Source organism: Cherax quadricarinatus, chromosome 54 (assembly GCF_038502225.1).
Source record: "Cherax quadricarinatus isolate ZL_2023a chromosome 54, ASM3850222v1, whole genome shotgun sequence".
NCBI lineage: Eukaryota > Metazoa > Arthropoda > Malacostraca > Decapoda > Parastacidae > Cherax > Cherax quadricarinatus.
The window spans coordinates 25,809,410-25,821,690 of NC_091345.1; the positions used below are offsets into that span (position 1 = coordinate 25,809,410).

At 45.3% G+C, this 12,281-nt stretch overlaps 1 protein-coding gene across 1 annotated transcript in view; it reads right to left on the minus strand.

The window, feature by feature from the left end:
• Window positions 1–318: 318 nt before the first annotated feature.
• LOC128699095 (kinetochore protein Nuf2-like) overlaps window positions 319–12,281 on the minus strand; it is a 92,625-nt gene continuing 80,662 nt past the window's right edge. The window contains exon 10 of the mRNA XM_053791610.2: window positions 319–9,737. Within this exon, the coding sequence (XP_053647585.1) occupies window positions 9,663–9,737 (75 nt within the window). The 3' untranslated portion in view covers window positions 319–9,662. The remainder of the gene's footprint in view (window positions 9,738–12,281) is intronic.

Genomic DNA, 12,281 nt, shown 5'->3' on the forward strand with positions numbered 1-12,281 from the left:
ACAAGGTCTAATTCCTCAGACCAAGAGCCTCTTCATGATGCCAAGGAGCCCCCCTTGAAAAGGCCCTGGGAAGTAGACAGTAGCTAAAATGCCTTAAGGAGCACCAGCGTTGTGTTGAACAGTCACTACCTCAAGCGAGTACCCAGGTGGGTACCCCTGTGGGTTTAGCACTTTCCTCGTGGAAATAGACAACGGCAGCAAAGAATCGTCAGCATTTGTCCTCGTTTAACTGCTTCTCTCATGTATAGACCCTCGTCAGTTTAGCGCTTTTTTGACAATAACAGAAATTAAGGACAATAATAGAAATTAAAATAACAAAGCTTATTATATATTTAAAAGATAAAGTAAGTGTAATTTTAATAGTTCAGCCAAAGAAAAGGTTATATAATTGTACAATAAAAAAAAAAACCCTTAATAAGCCACTCCTCAATAAAACTACATATTCTCCTCAGGAGTGTTGTAGTGCCAGGCACTCTGGCAATGCTCTCACTTTCCTATATTCACACTACATATAAAAATTTTACTGTAAGCAAAAATTTGTCTCTGCCATACCCTTTAGGGTGGATGGATGGATGTCTCAATGCTAGTGCCAGGCTCTTAATTCCAAGAATTAGGTACCTTCCCTTCCTTGATCTGAGGAAGGGCATGGAAGCTCCCAGCACAGCCAAGATTAACTGCACCACAGCATAGCCAAGAGTACCTCCATCCCAGCATAGCCAAGAGTACCTCCACCCCAGCATAGCCAAGAGTACCTCCACCCCAGCATAGCCAAGAGTACTTCCACCCCAGCATAGCCAAGAGTGCCTGCACCCCAGTGTAGCCTAAAGTGCCTGCACCCCAGGGTAGCCAAGAGTACCTGCACCCCAGCGTAGCCAAGAATATCTATACTCTTGAGTACACATACATACATGCATACACACTGCTGCTGTTCACAAATTTTGAGAGATTTAAAATATAAGAATAAGAATATTCTAAATCAAATATTGTATTACAATACAGTTTAAATGCAAACACTAAAGTATAAAATTTCATTTTAGGTTCGGCATTAAATGACTTGAAAGCATTCCAAGATGTAGTGTCACAAACACAGTAAATATACAACATGATGGTATGTCAATATATAAACAGCTCCACTCTTAATTACAAATGTGCATTATCATTATAATCAAAAAGAAGCGCTAAGCCACAAGGGCTATACAGCGCTGCAGGGTAGGGAAGGAAGCGAGGGTATTGGATGGCAGAAGGGAGTAGGGATGATCAGTAGGTTACAGAAAACAGCGGGGCAGGGGATAGTACGGGGGTAGAGGGTAGCAAGAGATTGAAGTAGAAAGGGCTGAAGGTATCAGAATTTGTGAAGTAAGTCAGTTGTCAAAAAGTCAATGAGAGAGTCTGGATGAAAGGTGGGTCCATCAGCGAGAAGGGAAGGTAAAGAGAGAGCAGCAGAGCGAAGACGACGACGGAGGTAAATTCTGCGTGCTCGTTGATAAAGTGGGCAGTCCAACAGAATGTGGCTGACTGATAATGGAACTTGGCAATTCTCACAGAGAGGAGCAGGGCGGCTCTCCATGAGATATCCATGAGTAAGACGAGTATGGCCAATGCGAAGACGGGAGAGAGTAGTCTCCCAACCTCGACACTGGTGATAAGAAGACGGCCAGTAACCTATACTCGGTTTAATAGATTGAAGTTTGTTGCCGAGCATAGTAGACCAACGTTGTTGCCAACGGGTGTGAAGTTGGGAAGATATTGCAGCAAAATAGTCCGTAAATGGAATACCTCTACATGAAACTGGTAGGTCATGTACTGCTGACCGCGCAGCAGTGTCTGCCTGTTCATTGTCCTGTACGTCAACATGACCAGGGACCAACAAAAAACAATATCTTTATGCTTGGTAAAGATGCGGCGTAGCCAAAGTTGGATACGGAGGACTAAGGGGTGAGGTGTATCAAATTTCTGTATAGCCTGTAAAGCACTAAGGGAGTCTGAGACAACCACAAATGATGACACAGGCATAGATGCAATACGGATAAGTGCTGTAAGGATGGCATACAATTCAGCAGTAAAAATACTAGCCGAAAGTAAATGCCCATGTACGATGCTGTCTGGAAACACTGCTGCGAATCCTACGCCGTCAGAAGACTTAGAGCCATCTGTGTACACAGCAATGGCATGAGAATGAGAGTGAAAGTGGTCAAGAAAAAGAGAGCGGGAAGCGACCGTAGACAGTTGGGCTTTCGAGCAAGGGAGAGAGAAAGAACAGACTCGAACAGCTGGAACTTCCCAGGGGTGTAGGGAAAAGTGAGATGCTACATGTACATAGAAAGGTGGTAATTGAAGAGAAGACAAGAGGGAATGAAGGCGAAGAGAGAAGGGACGGAGTAAACAGGGGCGGCGAACAAATAAAGAATGTCTACTAATATCAGTGACGATTCTAGAAATGGAAGGATTGCGGAGATCATGAGAGCGTACATAGTAGCGAAGGCAATGGGCATCACGGCGATCGGATAAGGATGGAACGTTCGCTTCAGCATAGAGGCTCTCGACAGGGGAAGAGTGAAAAGCACCAAGGCATAAACGTAATCCTTGGTGATGAATGGGGTTAAGGCTAGAGAGAGTAGCAGGAGATGCCGCTGAATAGATCTGGTCACCATAATCAAGTTTCGATAAAATAAGGGTGGAATGTAGGCGAAGGAGGGTTCGACGATCAGCTCCCCATGAAAGATGAGCAAGGGTTTTAAGAAGGTTCAGCCGGCTGTGACAAGTTGCCTTCAGAGAGGTAATGTGAGGTTTCCAGGATAACCTATGATCAAAGAGGAGGCCCAGAAACTTAACTGTATCACGTTCAGGGATACAGGAGCCATAGAGGTACAAAGGATGATCGGAGATGACAGAGCGTCTAGTGAAAGTAATTTGGTGGGTTTTAGTGCTGGAAAATTTAAACCCACGGCCCAACTGGAAACACGGTCGACTGCATGCTGGAGAGAAACTGTAATAAGGTGACAGTCAGCGCCTGCACAGGCAATAGCGAAGTCATCAACATAGAGTGATGACCAAATATTTGATGGAAGACTAGAGGCCAAATCATTAATAGCAAGGAGAAAAAGTGTTGTGCTCAGAACACATCCCTGGGGGACACCTTCAGCTTGGATAAAGTCCGGGGAGAGCACATTATTAACCCGAACATGGAAATGCATGTCAGTTAAAAAGTTCTTAAGGAAGGATGGTAGATTGCCTCGAAGGCCTAAGGAGTGGGCTTGGGCTAAAATATTATACCTCCAAGTAGTGTCATATGCCTTCTCAAGGTCAAAAAATATGGCAATAACTGAGTGGTTATTCGCAAAGGCATTACGAACATACGTATCCAAGCGTAGTAAGGGGTCTATGGTAGAACGTCCCTTACGAAAGCCATATTGACGAGTGGAGAGACTGTTGTGTCTCTCTAAATACCACACTAAACGTCTATTTACTAGGCGTTCCATCACTTTGCAAACTGCACTGGTAAGAGCAATGGGACGATAGTGGGAGGTTTCATGTCCCGTAGTGCCTGGTTTGCGGAAAGGGAGAACAATGGCGGATTTCCACAGCTGTGGAAGAACTCCTTGTGACCAAATAAGATTGTAAAGGCGTAATAGGACTGCAAGGGCTGACTGATGTAAATGTTGTAGCATACGAATATGAATGTCGTCAGGCCAGGCTGCCGATGATCGGCAAGCTGAGAGTGTTGCCTCCAGTTCTTGAAGAGTAAAAGGCACATTATACTGTTCTTCTCCGAGAGAAGAAAAGTCCAAGGGTGCTAACTCTCTGGCAGACTTTGAGGAAAGAAATGAGGGGCATAGATGGAGTCCCTGAGAAATACGGACCAGATGATTGCCAATTTCATTGGCAACATCTAGTGGGTTTGCTATATCAACACCGGCAACCCGCAGAACAGGAGCCGGGTCAGGAGAATATTTACCACTCAGTTTTCATACTTTTTTCCAGACTGCGCTCATAGAGGAAGCAGAAGTGATGGTGGAGACATAATCTCGCCAGCAAGTGCGTTTAGCGTCACGGATAACACGGCGAGCGATCGCACGCTCTGCTTAAAATCAAGAAGTCTCTCTGTGGTTCTATTGTACCGGTACCTGCCCCATGCAGCGTTTCAAACGTACTGCACATGCAGGAGACCACCAAGGCACGCATTTCTGAGAATGCCTGCCCGAAGTTTGGGGTATAGAATGAGAAGCTGCCGTTAAAACGGAGGACGAGAAGAGGTGTAAAAGCTCATCGATGGAGGACGAAGAAGGAACCTCTCTAAAAACAGTTAGGTGTGAGTAAAGGTTCCAATTTGCCTGATCAAATTGCCAGCGTGGGATGCGAAGAGGTGGTGAATATGAAGGGGAAGTAAGAATGATTGGGAAATGATCGCTGTCATGTAAGTCCGGAAGAACAGACCAAGTGAAGTCTAATGCGGCGGAGGAAGAGCAGACTGAGAGATCGATGCAAGAGAGAGTGTGAGTCCGAGGATCAAAATGGATGCGAGTACCTGTATTTAAAACATGCAGGGGGTGGGTGGCAAGAAAAGCCTCTAACTGAATGCCACTGGAATCACAGTGAGACCCCCCCCCCCCCCAGAGGAAATGGTGGGCATTAAAATCACCAAGTAACAGAATCGGTGGTGGTAATGACGAAACAAGAAAGGCAATATCCGGAATAGATAATGCCCGAGAAGGAGAGAGATATAAAGAACAGAGCATATACCACCTATGCAAGTGGATACGGGCTGCTGTGTAATAGCTGATGGTACAGAATATCAGTGCATAGAAGAAGGGCACTTTCATTAAAGGTCCCATCAGGAAAAGGATCTGAAGAATACAATAAATTATAGCCTGAGATGGGAGAGATAACAGCAGAGTGTAATTTTGGTTCCTGTAAGCAAACACCAACAGGGGAAAACTGGGAGAGTAACATCTGAAGCTCACCCCGATTACCCCTGAGGCAGCGTATATTCCACTGTAAATAGGCCATGATTGGCAATGATAAAGATACCTGAAATCCGCAGGTAAGGGTTCCTACGGACTAGAGGGGTTAGAAAAGTCCACATGCGGAGGCAGTGGAAAACATTCAAGCAGCGAAGGAACGGTGCGCTGTGAAGAAAGGAGTTGCACAGATGGAGTAGAGGAGAGAGAAGGAGCGGAGGGTGGATCAGTGTCCATTGATGGTTTGGTCTCTGCAATATATTCAGAGATTACTTCAAGTGTTTCAGAATTCAGAGACGTCGTATGGGAGACAATATTGGAAATGGTAGGGGGAAGATGAGTAAAGATTGGAACTGTATTGGACTGTACCAAGGTAGGGGGGGGGGGCGAAAGGGTGGAGGGAACTGGAGAAGCGTGGAAGGGGACAGAAGAGGCAGAAACCTGGGAGGTGGCAGAAGAGGAAGAAACTTGGGAGGGAACAGGGGAGGAAGGTACAGTACGAGGAGGAGGGTGAACCTCTACACTTGTAACAGAGCCAGTGAGAGGGGGAGAACCAGGTACAGAGACAGGGAAGGGAAAATGAGGAGGTGGAAAATGGGTAGGAGGTGTTAACGGACCTTTTTTTTACTTTTGAGAAGTAGAGGGACGATTGGGAGGAGGTGTCATACGAGATCTCGTCGCTACTGAGGCTTGTGAGAGAGAACACGAAGAAGCGAGATCAGACTGAGGCATTGAAGTAGGGATGTCTGAGCCGAGGAGCAAAAGAATTAGCTACAGGAGTGACTATGGAAGAGGTAACCACAGAGGTGGGTGCAGAAGATGGGATACCAGAAGTGAGGGGACGTTTTGAAACACGGGAATAAGAAACACGAGGTAGTCTCCCTTGGAGGCAGAGATGAGAAACTGCCATGGCATAAGGGAGACCTTCTGCCTCTTTGAGGTAACAGATTTCCCGCTCGTTTAAGTAGACTTGACAACGGCAAGAGTACGAAGGGTGAGCCTCATGACAATTAAGGTAAGAGGGAGGTCGATTGCAAGACGTATTAGAATGCTCATCGGCACCACAGACTGGGCATTCGGCGATAGATCTGCAATATTTTGCTGGATGGCCAAATCGCCAGCAATTTCTACACTGTTGCGGTGTAGGGATCACCTTTCGAACTTGTAACCGATGTCCTGCTACATAAACTGAGGATGGGAGTTCACGGCTGTCAAAAGTTAAACGAGCCACATTGCTAGGGTATCGTCTCCGCCCGAGGGCAGGAAGAACGTAAGTGTCTACCTTGAGGATTGGGAGATCTTGGAGTTCCAGCTGTTCAAGAATGTCAGTGCCACATGTCTGGAAATTTTGTTGAACTATGGTATGGGGCAGAATGACGGTACCACTACAAGAATTGAGGGAATGATGCTTTTCAATAGTTACAGGAACAGTATCGATATGGGAAAGACGAGAAAGCTCATGAGCCTGGGTAGCATTCTGTACGGTGACAATGCGCGTACCGCTCTTAAGAGCATGAAAAGAAATATCTTTACCAACATGGCGTAGAGTGCCTTGTCAATACTGTGGTCAGAAAGATAGGCAGTAGAGGAAGTCGGTCGTAAAGTGAAGAATTTAGTCCATTGTGCAGTCTGAAACTGAGCGTGGAAAGGTAGTGAAGGATGTGTCGATCTTTTCTGAGAAGAACGAGAAGGTGGAGAAGTATCATCAGCAGGTAACTGTCGTTGGCGTTGAACCAGAGTTGGTCCGACGTGGAACGGGCCGGCAATTCAAAAATTGCCGCACCGTAGAGGGAGAGGCTGGAAGCATAGTCAGAGGAGAGCAAAGGTCAGATAAATCGAAGGAGTCAGTCGAGGCCTCAGTACCTGAAGCGGGTGAGGAAACAGCACCGGCAAGAGGTACAGAGGCATGAGGAGTGTCCGAAGAGTGGTCCAAAGACGAGGCGGGGTCAGAACGGGGTGCGGTATCAAGAAGGGGCCTGGGGGTAGAAGGTTCGTGGACTAGGGCTGCCATGGTTAGGTTACTTCTTTCTTTTTGTTTTTAAGAAAAAAAAAAGAAAGAAGAAAATAAAAATAAAAAGAAAAAAAGAAAAAAAGGGGGGACCGGGGAGGGATAGTTCCTAGGAGGAATGAAAGGGCCAGAAATCTCCCTCCGCGCCCAAGAGGACCTCAGCACCGCAAGTAGCGCAGATGCAGCATGGAACCCGTGCCATACCCTACCCATCATGCCAGTAAACCGGCAATCCGGGATAGCAACCTCACATCTGCCGAGCTACCTCGGTGGACAAAAGAGAGGGCGGCCGGAAATCCGCCACAAAGCATACCTCCTTCGGCCACCACCCCCGGAATCCGAAAGGTGGCTTCCAGAGATACACCCGTCGCCCGAGAGACACCCAAAGCCACCCTCCGGGATACCGGAGAGGGATCAGGACATCCCCAGGCAATCCAGATTCCAAGGCAAACTACGCCACCACCAAGAACCTCAACGGAATGGGATGGACCCCGGTACCATTTCCCCTACCTAGGAACTAGCGTGCCTGTGGAAAAAAAAAAAAAAAGGAAGGGCAAAAGGGAGGGGTGGGGAGGAGGAGGAGGAAAGGAAAAAGGGGAGGATGGGATAGGGAACGGGGGATTGGGGGGTAATTAGGTTCGGTCTGAGGAAGTAGACCGACAGGTCTAATTCCTCAGACCAAGAGCCTCTTCACCACGCCAAGGAGCCCCCCTTGAAGAGGATACAAATGTGCAATCAATGCAATCAGATAATTAACACTTTCTCCATGGGGAAGTAGAACAGAATTCTACCTCCATAAGCCATGAGTGTTGTAAGAGACTAAAATGATGGGAGCAAAGGGCTAGTAAGTACTATTCCTGTATACAATACTAAATTTGTAAAGAAATTTTCTTTTAGGTCACCCTGCCTCAGTGGAATATGGCCGGTTTGATAAAAAAAAAATGGTAAACAAGCCAATTACAACATTCCTGGCAGAAGATTCACAAATGTGGTGTTTCACAATCAAGCTCAGTGTGGTCTACACTACTGAGTATGGTGCATCTCGTGTCATTCAGGTACATCTTCCGACTAACTACACTTCTATCCTACAGCTACATTATCATACAACCACAACATACAACTATCTTGCAACCACCATATTTCTCTATTACACATCAGTAAGTTTTTTTTTAGGCATGCACCACACGAGCCTGACCCATGGCCGAGCTCAGAGTAGATTAACTCTCGAAACTCTTCAAAGGTATATCAAAGGTACCAACAAGATCACTTAATGTTCTTGGCAATAAAAATTAAATACAACCATACACGAGAACATCCCAAGAAAAGTTATTCAGAAAAAAAAAAATCTTTGCACAAACCCAGAATAACATGAGAAACATGAACTTATCCCTCAACATATTACAGTGAAACAAATTATGTTGAAATTTTAAATACAGGGAGTTAAAGAATATATATACCATAGAATGAAATGACAATTACTATTATTACATTTATGGGGCAAGCAATAGAACTGTAAAATCATGTAGCACTAAGAGGACTGGGAAGCAATAAGACATGCCAGACAAACCTGGCCCAGGGCCAGGTTGTGGCAGCAGGAAACATTTCCAAACCCTATAAAGGTATCAAAGGTTTGATCCAAGAAAGAGGTGGTCAGGCCCAATTCCTTTGAGCAAGATCTCTACAGGCATCGAAGAGCCTCCCTTAAGGTGATAAACTTTTAAGAGTGATGGTCAAGTAGAAACCAATCACGTTAAGTTTCTACTTGGAATGATAAATTACTTTTGAGATGTTACATCAATAGTATTGTGATGTGTACTGATAATTAAAATATAAGTGAAATACTACATGGGCAATTGGAGAAGAATCCTTTCTCCGTAAGCTATGCATGTCATAAGAGGTGAATAAAATGCCGGGAGCAAGGGGCTGGTAACCCCTTCTCCTGTACAAATTATTACAAGTAAAAATAAAGAAGTATTTCTTTTTCAGGTCACTTGCTATTACAAACAGGTAAGAATGACTTGTGACCTGGTCATAATGGGTTTTGTAGCAAAAACTCAGCAGATAGACTAACTTGTATTTCCTTCACCAGATATGTACATGTACACTCATGTACAGAGACTGAATAGTAAGTGTACCAAACGATTGTGACAATGGCAAAAGCAAAAGCCAGAGAGAGCACTGTACTCAACCAGCTGGTAGGCAAGTCTGGAAAATGCTGACCATGAGTGAACCACATTGCCTCAGCACTTGGCAGGCACGCCTGTGACCAGACAATGAACCAAGGAACTGATTTAACGATGGGTACCCTAATTATCATTAAACCCTTAGCACCCAGTTCACTGGTTGGGAGGCAGCCTACATAGGTGTGTACACACATCCCAAATAAATTTTATATATTCTTTTTGCATGCCAATCCTGCCTTGATGGGAGATAGCTGTTGTAATAAAAAAGTGATAACTTCAGATTAAAGAAACCTGATTTAATGCATTTGACTGCCCAATGAAACCATAACTTACTAGAACACCGAAGAGTTCTTTATCACTTATATAAAATGTCGTGCACCAATGGATAAAGTTTCTAGTAACATACTCTTGTAAACTCGGATCTTGCAAGACTGTCACCAGTATAGTTCCATGCTTAATTTTCTCATAAAAGAAAAAAAAATTTAATCTCAGCTACACACCACGTTGGCATCTTCACAGTTTGAGTTCCCCGACAGTCTGTTGCAATTCACACATTTTCTTCCGCAGTCTCTGGTGGTGGTTCTCTCTCTGTGGAAAGAAACCCAAAGCGAGATTTTAAAAACAATACATTTGAGGGGTGAAAATATTTGCAGTCTGGAGCATATACACTATAGTATCGGTAAGTCTTCAGGAAGACAGTGTGAGTGACGGTGAAAGTTTTTTTTTTTTTTTTTTTTTTTTTGGTCACCCTGCCTTGGTGGGAAAGAAAAAATTATACTAAAACAAAATTTTAAGCAGTCTTGCTATAAGTGCACAGACATCACATTTCAAATGACCCTCTTCACTGGAACATTCTGATCCCTCTCCTAGAGTGAAGGCAGTGTACTTCCCACCTCCAAGACTCAAAGTCCAGCTTACCAGATTTTCTGAATACCTTCATATATGTTACCTTTGTGATGTGCAGTTGGAATGTGAGTGAAGAAACATTTATGAAGGAATTTTGAGAAACCAGTAGCCAGACTTGTCCTGGAGATGAGAAGTAGAGTGCCTGTCCTTTGAAGAAGAGGTGGATGATGTTGCAGTTCTGTAGGCAAGATGTACAGTGCCTGCATTCTGTAGCAGTGGGGATACTGCAGTCCTGTAGATATGTATAGAGCCTGCACCCTGAAGAAGTGGAGATGTACCAGCCTTGAAGAAGGAAGCTACAGGACCTGAACTCCGTAGGAGTCAGGATGTTGCAGTGCCTGCACTCTGAAGTTGTAGGGAAAATGCAGTCCTGGAGGAGGGCAGTATAGTGTCTGCACTCTGGAAGGTACGGAAGTAAATTCTTGGGTAGGGGTGGTTCTGATAAGAACCTGCCTTGTATGGGTCAGTAGGCCTTCTGCAGTGTTCCTCCATTCTTATGATTCCGTTCAGGATCAGCTGAACTGTGACGTTTTGTCAGAAGACCACAGACAAACTGAAGCAGTAATAATATATGTATGTATGTGTGTGTGTGTGTGTGTGTGTGTGTGTGTGTGTGTGTGTGTGTGTGTGTGTGTGTGTGTGTGTCTACGTACTCACCTAGTTGAGGTTACAGGGGTCGAGTCCGAGCTCCTGGCCCCCGCCTCTTCACTGATTGCTACTAGGTCACTCTCCCTGAACTGTGAGCTTTATCATACCTCTGCTTAAAGCTATGTATGGATCCTGCCTCCACTACATCGCTTCCCAAAATATTCCACTTACTGACTACTCTGTGGCTGAAGAAATACTTCCTAACATCCCTGTGATTCATCTGTGTCTTCAACTTCCAACTGTGTCCCCTTGTTACTGTGTCCAATCTCTGGAACATCCTGTCTTTGTCCACCTTGTCAATTCCTCTCAGTATTTTGTATGTCGTTATCATGTCCCCCCTATCTCTCCTGTCCTCCAGTGTCGTCAGGTTGATATCCCTTAACCTCTCCTAGTAGGACATACCTCTTAGCTCTGGGACTAGTCTTGTTGCAAACCTTTGCACTTTCTCTAGTTTCTTTACGTGCTTGGCTAGGTGTGGGTTCCAAACTGGTGCCGCATACTCCAATATGGGCCTAACGTACACGGTGTACAGGGTCCTGAACGATTCCTTATTAAGATGTCGGAATGCTGTTCTGAGGTTTGCTAGGCGCCCATATGCTGCAGCAGTTATTTGGTTGATGTGTGCTTCAGGAGATGTGCCTGGTGTTATACTCACCCCAAGATCTTTTTCCTTGAGTGAGGTTTGTAGTCTCTGGCCCCCTAGACTGTACTCCGTCTGCGTTCTTCTTTGCCCTTCCCCAATCTTCGTGACTTTGCACTTGGTGGGATTGAACTCCAGGAGCCAATTGCTGGACCAGGTCTGCAGCCTATCCAGATCCCTTTGTAGTTCTGCCTGGTCTTCGATCGAGTGAATTCTTCTCATCAACTTCACGTCATCTGCAAACAGGGACACCTCAGAGTCTATTCCTTCCGTCATGTCGTTCACAAATACCAGAAACAGCACTGGTCCTAGGACTGACCCCTGTGGGACCCCGCTGGTCACAGGTGCCCACTCTGACACCTCGCCACGTACCATTACTCGCTGCTGTCTTCCTGACAAGTACTCCCTGATCCATTGTAGTGCCTTCCCTGTTATCCCTGCTTGGTCCTCCAGTTTTTGCACTAATCTCTTGTGTGGAACTGTGTCAAACGCCTTCTTGCAGTACAAGAAAATGCAATCCACCCACCCCTCTCTCTCTTGTCTTACTGCTGTCACCATGCCATAGAACCCCAGTAGGTTTGTGACACAGGAATTCCCGTCCCTGAAACCATGTTGGCTGCTGTTGATGAGATCATTCCTTTCTAGGTGTTCCACCACTCTTCTGACAATCTTCTCCATGACTTTGCATACTATACAAGTCAGTGACACTGGTCTGTAGTTTAGTGCTTCATGTCTGTCTCCTTTTTTAAAGATTGGGACTACATTTGCTGTCTTCCATGCCTCAGGCAATCTCCCTGTTTCGATAGATGTATTGAATATTGTTGTTAGGGGTACACACAGTGCCTCTGCTCCCTCTCTCAGGACCCATGGAGAGATGTTATCTGGCCCCATTGCCTTTGAGATATCTAGCTCACTCAGAAGCCTCTTCACTTCTTCCT